Source organism: Mastigoproctus giganteus, chromosome 11 (genome assembly GCF_048544385.1).
Source record: "Mastigoproctus giganteus isolate SK-2022 chromosome 11, ASM4854438v1, whole genome shotgun sequence".
Taxonomy (NCBI): Eukaryota; Metazoa; Arthropoda; class Arachnida; order Uropygi; family Thelyphonidae; genus Mastigoproctus; species Mastigoproctus giganteus.
The window spans coordinates 77,977,018-77,992,819 of NC_143585.1; the positions used below are offsets into that span (position 1 = coordinate 77,977,018).

At 33.1% G+C, this 15,802-nt stretch overlaps 1 protein-coding gene across 1 annotated transcript in view; it reads right to left on the reverse strand.

Moving 5' to 3' along the window:
* Positions 1-10,510: 10,510 nt before the first annotated feature.
* The window catches only part of por (Protein-serine O-palmitoleoyltransferase por), a 136,266-nt gene continuing 130,974 nt past the window's right edge, over positions 10,511-15,802 (reverse strand). Inside the window, exon 12 of the mRNA XM_090384482.1 lies at positions 10,511-10,609. Coding sequence (XP_090240608.1) covers positions 10,511-10,609 — 99 coding nt within the window. The remainder of the gene's footprint in view (positions 10,610-15,802) is intronic.

Genomic DNA, 15,802 nt, shown 5'->3' on the forward strand with positions numbered 1-15,802 from the left:
ACCACGTGAAATTAATAATATAGTTTATTAAGCTATTCGCCTAAACTATTATACATTGAGGTAACGTTTCAGGTATCTTACTGATACCCACCATCTAAGGCTTACAATACCGGTCAAAATCTTAATACCGGTATTCCAAAAACAAACGTTTTTCTCAATAAATTTTGATGACAATTAGGTGCAATCAAGTAAGGAAAAAAAACAAGTACTGTAATTACTTGAATTCATCTTTTAAATAAACTTTTATTGCAATAACAAATATTCTGAAAAAAATCATTAAAATACAGTTATTCTAAAAACAAAAAAATACATATTGTTACTGCAATGTTTAGTTATGTTTAAGCATCCACACTACCTGTCTGAATAAAGTGAGCTCTTAGGAAACATAAGCAATCAATAGTATGATTAAATATAGTATGATTGTTTAAAATGGATCTAATTTTGGTACATATAGTATTTGATTAGCGGCAGAAAACGCCCTTTTGGATTCTATTCTGGTACTATTGTACTGAGATAATTGTAGATGATCTCAGTCCATATTTTCTAGGCTTCGAACTTTTTTTAGCAAAAATAGTTAAAAGCATTTCATTAATTTCTGACTCAAGTTCATCTTTTAGAATCTCATTGGAGTCAGGCAATTTCTTATTTTGGAAAGAATTTGTGGAACACTGATGTTCTGTTCCATGTTGGTCTTCCATGGTTGAATTATGTTCATCATTTTCTGAAGGAGAAAGACGTTTTATTAAGCAAAGTATAATTTTCACTATAGTATCTTTACTGAGTCTGGGAGACATCAAAGAGTGGGGATAAGGAATAAAGAAGAGAGCAAAGAGTGCAGTTAAGGGATTCTTCACATATATAAATGCAAAGAACAGAAGGACAAATCAGATTGGACCCTTATGTAATGGATGTGGGTAGTATTAGATAACATAGCTGAAGTTGCAGATGAACTCAACAGTTACTTTGCATCGATATTTACATAAAAAACCCTCTGTGTCAATGAGATATTATGAAAGTGAAGTTGAAAAAATTTAATTAATGATGCAATTGAAATTCCATGATTATTTAATGAGAACTTTCGCACCTACTGGCGAGTAAGGTTCCTGTAGTTGATGGCATATACCCTATAATCTTAAAGGAGGTGGGCACCAGGCAGAGGGCTGTGATGAATGGTTATTCCTCAGATTGAGTTAATGTAAGAAGTGGGGTTCCCCAAGGATCAGTATTGGGACCACTGTTGTTTTTGATTATCTTAAATGACATCTATGAAGGGATGGAGGGCGTGAGGTCTAAACTTGCAGATGATGTAAAGATCAGTAGAGTAGTTAATGATCGCCGCCAAGCAGAGCTTCTTCAGAGTGACCTAGATAGACTTTCGGGATGGTCAGAAAAGTGGCAGCTATCCTTTAATTCAGCAAAATGCAAGGTCTTAGACCTGGGAAACAGCAACCCCAAAATAACTTATACACTTGGTGGAGTTGAACTAAAGTCAGTAGTGGAGGAACGGGACTTGGGAGTTACGATACGGTTAGACATGAAGTTGTCCGAGAATTGTGTTTTGTTTGTTGTTTGGTTTTTAGGAGCAGTAGCAACTAAGGCCATATTGCTCCAGGGATATGCGGTGTTCATTCCCTGACCTTTCTGCATCCTCCGTATTTGGTGGTTACAGGCTCGAACCCTGGTCTAATCAAGAAACGCGTGCACGCACTGCTGCTCCTGCCCACCTGGCTACGGAGGTGCCCCGAGAATTGTGGACAGGTTGCAATATTGCATGGTGTCCTATCGATGATTTATTGAACATTTGCTAGTAGAGATAATGACGTCATAATCACATAAAGGTGATTTTATTACCTTTATGTGATTAAATTATAAACAATTATTTTTTAAAATTAGTACTGAAAAACTGGTATTTCAATATGAAAAAAATTACTGGAATCCTGGTACTGTAAGCCCTTCAGACCGTGCTGTTGGGGGAACAAAAATAGAAAGGGCTTACAGATACCAATATTATGAATATTTCAATTACAATTTGCAAATAAACAATTCTAAGTTTGGATTATTGTTACAATATTAAATTAGATAAATACAAAGAGATTAAATTCTTACCTGCTGACAGACTCCTCCTGCCGATGCTCCTAGAAACATAATGTGCATACAGGCAGGAGGCCTGCCAGCAGTTAATTTATAGGTGAGTGATTAAAATTTGTATTGAAATTTGTAACTTTTTTTTTTTGTTCTTTCTATTTTTGTTCCCCAATAGCAGGGTCTGATGATGGGTATTGGTAAGATACCTGAAACATTACCTCAATGTATAATAGTTTAAGCAAATATCTTAATAAACTATATTATTAATTTCACATGGTATTATATTTAACAGTAATCTTAATGAAAAATTAATGATATTAGCTTAAATGAAAATAATTGGCATCAGCAGTTTGCATTATTAAGCAAAATTCATAATTTTCAATAAGTACTATTTTAAGAGTGGCATATAGCTTAATAACAGAAAATATATACAGTGAAATTTCCCTTTAATGGACAGACATGGGGAACGAAAATGTGTCCGTTAGAGAGAAGTGTCTGCTAACAAGCAGTCTGAGGGAGAAAAAAAAAGAAAAAGAAAAATCGTTAAACGTTTAATGTAAAATTAAATTAAATTAAATTATAAGATTTTGCACAATATTTTTGTAAATAATATACATACAATTGTGCTATGCATATTATGACTTTATCTTAAGAAAAATACATACAGTAATCACTTATTTTCTTCTGCACCTTCTTCCGGCTGATAATTTTGTTTTCAACATTTGTTTGGAGTGAAGAAACCATCGAAAGTCCTTCAGTATCTTCTTCAGCGGCGAAAAACATTTTTAAACGATTGTTTTGTATGAGCGCTTCTTCTATTTTCATCGGTGGTTCGTCGTTAATATGTTCTTCGACAGAATGACCTCCTTCCATTTCTTCATCCTCATGAGGAACTTCTTGAAAAATATCGATGATAATGTCGTTGATATCTAGAGCACCATCTTCTGTAGCGAGGTTTGAGTCTATATCTTTGTAGCCAGGGTCACTTGCAGCGGAAGTATCGTACATTACCAATAGATGTTGAAGTTCTTGTTCTTCTTGGTGCTCCACATTGCTGTTCACAACTTCAATTTTTGCGTTTGAGAAGCCAGACTTTACAAAACAGCTCACGACAGTTTGTTTTCTAATTGCGTTTACTGAAGAGGAAATCCATTGAATCGCATCTAGGATGCTGATTTTCTTTGAAAGGTCACTCGCACATGTTACATCGTTCATGTTTGCAATGAGATGTCTTAAAACACGTTTTCTGTAGTGAAGTTTAAAATTTTTTATTATCACTTGATCCAAGGGCTGACACTCTGCAGATGTGTTTGGTGGCAGAAAAACGATTTGAATGTTGGACAATTCAATGTGCGGGTAAGATGCAGCATTATCCATGAAAAGAATAATTTTTCTGTTTTGACGAATTATGTTTCGGTTAAAGTGACTTATCCATTCACTCATGATATCTCGTGTCATCCATGCTTTTTTATTAGACTTCCAGTCAACATTCAAAAGATTCAACTTTATGCCCTTGAAACAACGAGGATTTTGTGGTTTTCCTATAACAAGAGGTTGTTCAAAGTCTCCCAGCATATTTGTACACAATAGTACAGTTAAGCGTTCCTTAGAAATTTTTCCGCCCTGGCACTTTTCGTTTTTTAGACTCATTATTTTTTCAGGAAGAGCTTTAAAAAAACAACCCTGTTTCGTCACAGTTGTAAATATCCTTAGCTTCAAAATCACGACATAACTCTTCCAAAATTGTTTGAGCAGTTCATTTTTTTTCTTTAGGATGTCGCTTACCTGCGTCTTCCCGATTTTGAATTTTGCAGCGAGATTGCGAACACTATTTTTTTGCCGATTATACGCATTAATGAGTTCGACTTTATCTTTTAAAGTTAAATGTTTACGAGAAGACATTGTGCACTTCACACGACACTGAACAAAACTGAAAACTGAAAAGACAAAAGGCTGACCATATTCCCACCCCCTGCACATACCGAATTCATCAAAAGTTTTACACGTGCCTTAAAATTCTTGAGAAAGGGTTTTGAACCGCGACGTAAACCTTGATAAAATTCAGAGAATTGGAAATAGAAAATAAATACACAATTGAGGCAATACGTGGAAGAAACGTTCCTAGAAAAAGGGCCGTGAGCTTGCTTGCTGTCCGTTATGAGGAGATCAAATTAAGTGCTAATCTAAACGAAACAGTGCAGATTGCCTGTCCACGTTACAGAGAATGTCCGCTAGACAGAAGCTGTAAGCACGTTAAAACCAATGGAGGTAAGTTGGGGAATTTGAAAATGTCCGTTAACGAGAGACCACCGTTAGAAGTTTCACTGTATTACCAACTGATAAAAGGATAGCTATCACTTAGGCAAGGTACTAATACTACATACTGCATATTACATTGCATAGATAATGACTAATAATTTAAAAAAGATAAATCTTTTAAATCACCTATTAAAAATTACTGGTATTATAACTGGATCCTTTGCATGTAAAAACTCAATACTTCTGATAAAAAGAGAATGACTAATGTTCATAAAGAATCACATATGCTAAGGAATGTATATTGTGTGCTTAGGCTGATAAATTTTAAATTAACAATAACCTACCTATACTCACTGATTACCAAAAGTAAATTAAATTTTTAAGTCAATTTCTTGATTTCTAATTAAAAATATATTATGCCAGGTAAAGGGGAAAAAATTCCCCACCTAGCTTATGAAAAGAAAGAAAGAAAAAAGAATTTAAAAATAAATTCTCAATTTTTTTCTTAAAAACAGCTACAGCTCTGCACTGGTTACTGAGCCATGCAGTCAGTATATTGTGTCTCTTGTAGGGTGAAAAACCTGAGCAACTCCTGCCTGATACTGATTTACTTGGAATAGTGGGAGGAAAAAAGAAAAAAAAAAAAAAAATTCTCCATCTCAATGGCTTTTGGACATTTGTTTTTAGCAACAGCTTTGGCCATACCGTGCCATTGTGTATTATGTACAAGTATGTTCATGGGCTCATTTGCAGGTTCAAAAATCTGGAATAACTCATGGAGAAATCCTACTCCCTGCATCTGAGATCTGCTGACTACCATCCCGATTGAAAGGATATTCAGAAATTCCACTGGTAGATAGAACTCAAATCCAGAGCTCTCCATATGAGCAATGAGTAGCGAAACCATTAAACTGGCATGGAGGACCATCCCAATGAAATTCAAATCCAATCCTTTTCCACACCATTTAGAAGAACAGCAACATGACCACTGCACTTGATGCAAGGTCCTAGTAACAGAAAATGAATCAAGTCTGTACACAGGAATCAGTTTAATATTTTTTTATACTTATTTGCAAAAAGGGGCAGATATATCAAAATGACATTAACAGCAACCAAGAAAGCAAAATATGATATTTGGTTTTAAAAATAAGGAGAAAACCAACAGAAGACACTATGCTGGTTCCACTGATTTCAACAAATAGAACCAGCTAACCACCGAAGGCTTAGTCATTTGATGCTCACTAGGGAAGGTCTGAGTTTGAGTCTCATTATAGACTAGAGGAATTTCTGGAGATTTTCACTCAGGTTGCAATTAGTCAGTCTTAAGTAGAGGATTGAGTTTTTTCTCAAGTTATATTGGGCTTTTTCCCTTCTTGCAAACAGACAAACTTACTTTGAACATCTGCAGCTATAGAATGTGCACGCGCACGTACGTACGTGAAAAGGATCAGGGAACCACAGTGTTAATTATCTGCTAGAGGAATGGCCTCTTAGCTTGGTCAGGTGCAGTAGCACACACTCTTTTAGTAGACTGGGGGTTCAAGCCCCTGACTGCTAAATATGGTCGATCTGCCAACTCACATTGGTCCAGCATGGCAAATTATGGTCCATTTCCCTCAATATAAATTGTTTAGGAGGCTTCAATCCTGCAGTGGATTGATAATGGTTGCAGTTTACCTTTCTTTTTAGAGGATTTTTAAGCATCAATGAAAGTCACCTTAAATCTTATTTAATGGTTGAAAGTTCTCAGAGTGAAAATCTGCAGTTCTGCATGTTTATAGGTGAGTAATGTAGGATGACTCTGTAAGCTTTTAATTACTGGAAGTGTACATCTGAATTTTTGATAAGAATTGCTGAAAGTTTAAAACAAGGGCATAATTTCATCTAACAGATGAGTCTTTCAGCATTTTAGGACACCTTTCACCATGAATAGAGGTAGCAACTTTTCCAGGATCCTCACCTTGAAATAACTGCAAGTTTATGCATGTTATTCATGGATGACCATTCTTATGTTAAAAGCCTGGTGCTCTTTCTTCCTGTTAAAAACTGACTAAACTCTTGTTTAGACAAGCACAACATTTTCAAAATTCATTTTCTAAACACATTTCATTTAACATGTTTGCTGCTACCTAAATGTGAGAAACCCATTCAATGTGCCATAATTTTCAGAATGTTGAAAAAAAAAAAAAAAAAAAAATCCCAACATCTACAGCATTCTGAAAACTTATACATAATGGTTTACAGTTTTTTTTTTTTTTAAAGAAAACTGGAAGACTGCAGAGCTAAATCAGTATGGTACTCTCCATTTCTTATAAAAAGGATGATAGGTTGTAAAACAGCAAACAAATGATGTACACAAATATTTACATTAGATTTTTGCTTATTGTTAAAATAAAGTATGCGCATGCAAGAAACAGAAATAATCCTTGTAATATACAAATACACATAGCTTATACACACACACACACACACACACACACACACACACACACACACACACACACACACACACACACACACACACACACACACACACAGAGTAAATATTTAATTAATCCTGCTTGTTTATTATATGCTGGAATTCTCACTCATTACTATTTTTATTATTTTATTTAAATGTTAATATGTATAAAAGTTAGTGCAATATCATCATTTCTTAACATAACCAACTACTTAAGTAGTTACAAATTGGCATCATTTAAGTGTATCTTATACTGTGAATACCTTCACAACGAGTTACCATGATATTGCACTACTTGGAATAAGTAGTGCAATATCATGGTTATTCTCAGCGGATATCACCACCTATAACGGCACCGTTTTAGAGCTTATTGTAACTTGTGAAGGTAGTTACAATATGAGATATAGTTAAATGATGCCAATTCTTAACTACTTAATAGTTGGTTATGTACAGAAATAATGATATTGCACTAACTTGGATGTAAGTTAACTTTTTTTGTAACCTGAGGCCCAGCCCTAAATTACGTTGTAATTAATATTATTTGATTGCTTGCTTATTTAGCAAGCAATTAAATAATATTATTTTCTTGTATGTTATTTTAAAGCCTGTTACTGAAATGCCATTACATTGAATGAAAGGGTCATATACTAGATAATTAATGGAATTTAATATTTAATTGAAAACAAGATTGGTAAAGTTTTCAAACACTATCAGATCTTTAATCTCAATAGATGGGAGATCCATCTTCCTCCAAAACAGAAAAAGTGAAAAGTTCTTTATTAATAAAAAGCATTAATCATATTCCACATTTATTATATTTAATTCAATAAAAAAAAAATAATAAAAAAATACTGAATAATGCTTTGCTGATTTAATCAAAAAAAAAAAAAAGTTAATATTCATACTGATGACTACCATAATTTATGATTCCTAATTATCTCAGAATAAGTATATGATTCTATTTTTCCTGCAATTTCAGCAGTTTGATGTGTGGATAAAACTAACTGAATATTTTCTTATCCACTCATATGCTTTTACAATTACACCTTATCAAGTGAAAAATATTTTGCAAACAACATTTACACATATTTGCAGTTATTCCATATATACCGGAAAGTACAAAGGAATATTTATTTGGCACTTCATATGGATTATTCTTTTTAAATAATCCATATCTTAAGCTAGCATTAATATAATATTCAAATGCTATTTTGTAACCACTGCTTCTAAAACAAGGCACCTTTAATCACCCATAATACATAAATACAAATAGAGCTAACAGAGGCAGAAAAGAAAAGCTGGTCAACCAATAATCTGACATATGTTGATGTTAATTTCAAAAAATCTTCCGAATCTGAATTCAGTTAACACTTGATTAATACAAGCTTGCAGATTCCAAAGCTATAACAGTTTTTTTCACAAATATGTAGTTCAACATTAATATCAACACAAATTCTTTCGTTATCTCTAAGACTTTTTGAAGTATTTGGCAGTTAAGTGTGAACATTCAAAACACTAAAAAATTTGGGTCGCCTGCTCTTTATAGAGATGTAATTGAAGAATACAGGTTAACCTCGAACTTGGAATATTACAATGAAGAAGAGTGAAAAACACAAATAAAAGCAATGAAACAAATGAATATTTCAGAAGAATTAAATAAATGATTTCAGAGTTAAAACTGTAAAATTATTTATCCATGGCTCAGACAACCACATCAAAGAGTTTACAGAAAATAGACTAGACTGAAACTGGAAAATACTAAAAGGTACAATAATCAAATAGAACTGCTGTGACTATATCACATCTGAAAAGTTCCACAAAGGGAAATGTTAGGAAATCTTTTGGTGAAACTTTGTGTTTTTATTTGAGAAATTCCTCACTAAGAGGAAATAGAAAGTAAGATATTATCCATAAACACTGCTATTCGAGACTCATCTTTTTGATTTCATAATATATGAATTAAAGCTTCATAGCTAAGCTGTGATGATTTATGCAACAATGTTCAGATAACTAAATTACTACGTATTCTAGGTTTTTGTAAACAACTCAATGTGGTCTGGCACATGATAAAAATCATGTGCTGAAACAATAATAACAAATTAGAAAAGAATAACTGCCAAAATATGGCTCTAAATAGGCACATTCTGAAAAATGTTACTGTAATTAGAATATAAAAGAATGGTACATGTATATATATTAAATGTTTAAGTAAAGAGATTTTCATAACTGTGTGATGCATTATAAACATACCAAAGCTATATACCAAATATTTCAGTTTATGAAATATACCAAAAACTTATATATTTCAAAATTAATTCATATAATTATAAATTTACAAACTAATGAGAATTTAATTTAATTAATGCATTTAAATATTCTTCATCTGAATCTGCTTTAAATACAGAAATAAAAATATTGACAAACAGATTTCAAAACAGAGGTTACTCCCTCTCAGTAATAAAACGTATCAAGGAACAAGCAGATAGTCGGCTAAAACAAACTGCTCTGAATAACAATAGTAATAGGAGAAAAAATATATTGAGCAATGGGCATAAACAGCTTAACCAACTTTTCTTTTACAGACTGTGCTAAATAATCATTCTATCCAATCTTTCACGTTTCAAATAAATTATTTGGTTTATCATATTTCATGCAAAGACTGCGATTCATTCCATCAGGAATCTACAATTTGGACACGAGAGTGAAACAGCAAAAGGTTTCAGTCTTTGCTTCATGTTCTTCAGCCTTGGAATTAGCTTTCCATGCTGTCAGTGAAGGCCATACATTCTTATTTAATGACGCCAAATTATTAATACTCAACACAATTATAAGAAATTATTAATAGCTGAAACACTTGAAATTAAATTGCATCGAAATTCGATTAACATGCGGCATCCCTATCCGATTTCAGATTTCTGATGTTTTATGTGCATGCTCCAGGATAACAACTAATCTCTCATCTATAAATTCTGCCATTCATTTCATGTTTTTACTATCCTATGATCACGACCAAAGTTGAAAAGTCCTGTCCACTTCAGGAAAGTAAAAAAATTTTTAGATCAGATTGTATTTGTTTTAATTATAGACACAATATCTTCTTTTGCTCGTTGACATTTGCTGGTAGTCTGATGTATTTTGGTGTCAAGTTGAGAGCTGTTGAGTCACAGATTCCAGGTACATTTGATCACTCATGTTTTCTCTCTGTGTAGAGAATTCATTTAGTTATTTTAAATTCTTTTATTCAAGGAGAGTGTATGGAAAGAAGCGTTCTGCATGCCTATGTCAAGGTAATTCCTCTCATTAGTTTGTAAATTGATTAATTACATAGAACATATTGAGCCTTAACAGGGGTGCACCATCCACGTGTGCGATGCACACAAGCACCAGGAGGCCAAAGGTAAAAGTTGTTGAATTTTAGAATATTATTTTCTGATGTTTTTTTAATTAATGGTGTGCCGTATAAATTTTTGCACACAGGCACTGCACACTCCTGGTGCACTCCTGAGCCTTGATGCTCTTTCATTTAATAATTATAACTATAAAAGATAAATATGAAGTGCTTCAATAAAATGTTCAGACCACTTCACAGGAGAAAATATTCTTTTATAATAATTAAATAGCACTAAAAAGCTGGATAAGCGATTTCCAGGAAAGACGTTTCACATTTCAAGATTGTGTAAAGTTAAAAAGATCTGTAAAATTAGCCTAAATAAGAACATGAAACATATATGTTATTAGTGCTATCCAGTGGCTTGCAAAATTCAATTCTGCCCATTTTTCTCGTGTATGCTGCATACTGTAACCCTGCAAAAAAGGGAGGGAGGGGGGAATCAATATTCACACAATCATGTTATAAATACTAAAAAAACAAAAGTTGGAATTTACTTGTTTTAAAAGTGTCTTATACAAATACTGCCAATCTTTCAAGGCTAATTAATCATCTACCACAAATATCCAAAAATGGAACTCAGCTGCTTGTATGTGGATTCCACTTTTGTTGAATTATAAGCTTTTAATAAAAATTCCTCATTCTTCATCACTTGAAATTTCTCAGGCTATACACTGGCCCCCCTTCACCGATTCTACTATATTTCCCTTTCTGTCATTTTCTTAGCTTTTCATTCCTCAAACTGGAACTGCTTTTTGTGGGAGGAAAACTTCTACAAAAATACACATGATGGATATAGTGGACCTAATTTGAGAGGGCTCATTATAAAGGAACCCTCCTGAAAAAATGTATACAGCCAAAGAAATTTCAATGTGAAAAGTGGAATAACTTATGTAAATCCTAATTAATAAAACACCATTTTCAACTAAAAAACAAAATAAAACTGTTTTTTAAGACCCAACAAAAGCAGATGTGTTCCATTTAAAAGTGTAACAAGTCGAGGGTTAATGGCAGTACTAAAAAAAAAAAAAATCTAATTTTCCTAGAACGGAGCACAGTATGATAGCAAGATAACAAAGGTCAGGTCACTATGATAACCAACATTTTTATATATGAGAGTGGGGGAAAGACAGCGAATTAAATTAAATTAAATTTATAATACCCATCTGTTGATAACATTAAATGAAGGTTTTCTTTTTGACGAAATATAAAAATCTGCTCATATTATCAATCTTTATTTATCATCAAGCACAGTGTATATACAGTATACTGCAGATATTCTACTACTTTAGATTTCAATACCGATTTTACTGTCAATAATTAAAAAAATAAAATTTAGAAAACAATGAATATAAAATACATTACAAACATACTGACCATTTAAAAAAAATAATCTCTGAAATGTTTGTTGTTTAAAATCCTTAGCAATTAAATTTTCACTGCACTCTTGTGAACAGTATGAAAATTTGTAGTCCTCACTTTTCCCTCCATGAAGTTCTAATGCACTCTATAATATTTCAAGAGATTTCCTAATTTCTCTGCTCTCTGGACCTCGATGTCTTCATTATCAGAATTTTCATTTTCCTCAGTGTCCGATTTATCTTGGCATAATTCCATTGACTATATCTATTATTAAGAGATCACCTGTCCTCAGAAGATTTTCACCCACTCATTGAAATTTTGTGTAATAAATGAGTTACTGGTATACTCTGTTAAGGGAATTGTGCTGCTTTCTTCCATATTTTCCACAATTAGCTGAAAAGATCTGGTTTTAGGTTTGTTTGAAAATTAAATCCCAAGCACTAGGCCACTGTAGGAGAACAATGTCCAAACAGCGTAATTAAGCACCAATAACAGTATGTAACTTATTGGAGGCTGTAAAACTTTACAACAATGGAAGTGAGTGCTATGATTATGACATCATACTGAAGGTTATATTGTTGGGTTGGGAATGCATCTTTCCCATAACCATACAGCACAAAAGCAAAAAGTATAATTTTCTTGATTGTTCACCTGCTTTTATTTACATGCACTGTCTGCTTTTTGTGAAGGCTACAACAGATGTGGTTGAGGATTAGGAGTTAAAATACACTGCTTTCACACAGCAAAGGACAAGGCTATAAACATATTTGACATGGTCAGGGTTGTAAAAAATTGTGTGTGTGCTGAGCACACATAGTGGAAATTAAGTGAAACTTCTTTAGGTGAAGATTTATCACTTGACTGAGGATCCCGTATTGACCGTATGTTGAATCTGCATGAATGGGAGCCTCAGAGACATAGACGCTCTGTTACCAAATCTAGTTTTGGCAAGTGCTGTGGCATCAGACAATATTTAAAACCATTTGATTTTTATAGAGCAGGTATCACTGTTTTTGAGAGAGCCACGAGAGCTGTTACAGGCTGACATTTGACTTACTTCCTCATTTGTAAATGCTGTTTGAAGAAGATTTCGAGCTGCTAAAATCTTCACATCATTCTTGAACCAAAGCTGATCATACACGGAACAGACTGAACTGAAATAATTATCCAGGAATGGATAATGATTAAAGTTTAAACTGTGCGTGGATACACCAGTGTTTCTTAAAATCTTGTTGCTGCTCTGGCTGTGTATTGTGTGTTGAATGATTTGATGGAGTACTTCTGGCAGTTGGTTGAAGCTTCTTTGCTTTTCATTTACAGCTGGGCTTTGAGGACTCGTCATCGTTTTCATTTGCAGTATCAACTTCCATGACTCCTTCCAAATTCACTTCTAACATTTCTGGAGAGAAGTAAAGCTCTGAAGAGGATGGACCTTCTCCGGCTTCTTTGTTCAACTCCATCGCATGCTGTAATTCCTTCTGCTGTCGAAATAGCTTAGATCTCTTCTTTGTACTCAATGGAGGCAGTTTCGGGGGTTGCATTGCATGTACACGCTCTATATGCCTTACAATGCTCACTCTTAGTCTTCAACATGTTGAATTGTAATTTTTTCCATTTTTTATTAAATATGGTGGAGAATGACCAAAGAAATAGCATGACACAATCAGTAGGGGTACTGATTGGATCATGCATCGCTCATGCCTGGTACGGAGTGGTACAATGGTGGGGAGGGGAATAAATCATTTTGTGTTGCATTTTCTTGGAGATTTTTGTCAATTCATGGATGCATTGCATGTCTACGTGTGCTATACGCCTTAAAATGCTCACTACAGTGGATCCCCACTTTACAATTGTTCACTGAATGATCATATCACTTTACAATGGACACTCCATTACAAAATACCATTCACTATGTGATATGTAATAAGCACCGGCCATTGTGATCATGCTTATGAACTGAATTTTAATTCTATTAACGGTGATTTTAATAAGCAAAAATAGGAGAAATATTATCCACAGGCTATAAAAGTAAAGATATAAAGCACAGATTTACACTTTATTACCTTAACAATTAAAAAGAAAGGAAGGCAAAGAGTCAACTACAAGTTGACTTTTTGCCTTAAAGAGTCTACCACCTGCTAATACCAGGTATTTGCAGGTGGTCACACTCCCAATTACTAACAGGCTTAATGCTACTTAACTTCAATGATTGGATGAGAACCGATGCATTCAGCCTAGTATGATAGTCGGCTGTTCAGAGTGCCTGTAATGCGTTTACTTATGGCTTAGTTTGCTGTCGCATTTTCGTTGTGTTTTTTGTCAATCCATGAACGCAAGTTACTCCCATCTGAAAACTGCCTGGAGTGCGCCTAAAGAATTTCACTTCAAAATACCATTCACTATACAATATATATAGTGAGTGCCAGTCATTGTGATCACATTTATGAATTGAAATTTAATTCTATTAATGGTGATTCTAATAAGCGAAAATAGGAGGACTATTATCCACAGGCTATCTTTACTTTTATAGATTTACACTTTATTAGCTTACCAATTAACAAAATTAAATGATATGTGAAAATCGGAAGAATACTTTCCACAGGTTAACAGAAGAAAAAAGAAAGGAAGGCAAAAAGTCAACTACACCATGTATTCCCAGGTGGTCACCCTCCCAATTACCTGCCAGGCTTAATGTGGTATTCCCTCAAGAACTGGGGCATTTAGCCTAGTATGACAGTTGGCCGCTCAAATTGCCTGTAATGTATTTACGGTCGCATTTTCGTTGTTTTCTGTCAATCCACAAACCTAAGTTACTCCCATCTGAAAACTGCCCGGAGCCTGCCTAAAGAAGCTTCACTTCAATAACTGGCAAATGTTTAAATTAATACACAATTAAGCTATCTGGAAGGCATATTCCTCCTAACTGAAAAAGAAATAATAAAAACGAATTTTTATTATTCATAAAAAATGAATAATAAAAATGAACTTTATGATTACATAAAGTGGCTGATAACAATAACCAGCATTCACTCTAATAATATTTTTTTCAGTTGGTGGCTCAATTACTAGTTCTTTCTGAGTGTTTATTTTATTTTTCATATATGTATAAAACTATAAAGATTATATGAAAGGGGGGAAGAAAGAGTACGAAAAAAAGGAAAAATAGGAAACAATTATTTATGGACCACTAATAGATAGAAAGCACCCAACGACTATAATTTTATAATATGTAAATAAGTAACAGCTGCAGAGAAAAGAAAGGTAAAAAAATAAAATAAAATAAAATAAATAATAAATAAAAAAAAATTATTAAACACCATACAGAGATAAATAAATACTTATATAAAAATTATATTGCAATATATCACCTCAAGTGTCAACCACCAGAATTGCACAACAAGATGACAATACAGTGTCCTCTGTTTCTAACATAAAGTACATGCCATGGCAAAATAAAATTAATAAATAGCATTGAGAGAAAAAAAAAAAAAAAAGAAAAAAAAAAGAAATCCAAAGTAAAAATATATGTGAGTATAAGGGAGGATATATACAGAAAGCCAGCATGTAATTTGACACAACAGGAAAAAAAAAAATAATAATAAATAATAATAATAATAAATAAATAAATAATAAAAATAAAAAATATATATAACTAATATTAAATATAAAATCAAAACTAATTGAAATATGAAAAAGTCAATGAAGTTCAGCATGCTTGGAAAACACAATATGGAATAAAAGCGCTCACACATTTAACAATTACTCGTTTGCAGGATAAATTTGAGGAACATGGAGCCATTCAGAATATCAATAACTTAGCATGTGGCAGGAAGAGGACATCAAGAAGTAATGAAAATGTTGAAGCTGTAAAAAATGCAATCTTGTGTAAAACAATAAAAGTAAAGTTTTATTGTAATGTAAAAAAAAATTGCATTTGTATATATCTCTCTATACATTAAAAAATTTTTCCTCCTAGTGATATTTATTCGAGCCAATAGGAGAAGAGAGCAAGGCAATTACGTCACTACAAATGCAATTAATTATTGACAGCTGTGAATATAACGTTCACCAACGTCGTGCATGTGCTTCGCTTTCTAACATTTGATGTTCCATTGTAACATTTTTTAAAAAGAATACAATGATATAAACCAGTAAAACGAAATTTAATATAGATAACACAATAAAATACAATAGAAGCTTTTGAGACAGTCGCGTCTCTTTATCAACTAATTTGACTAAATTTTGAA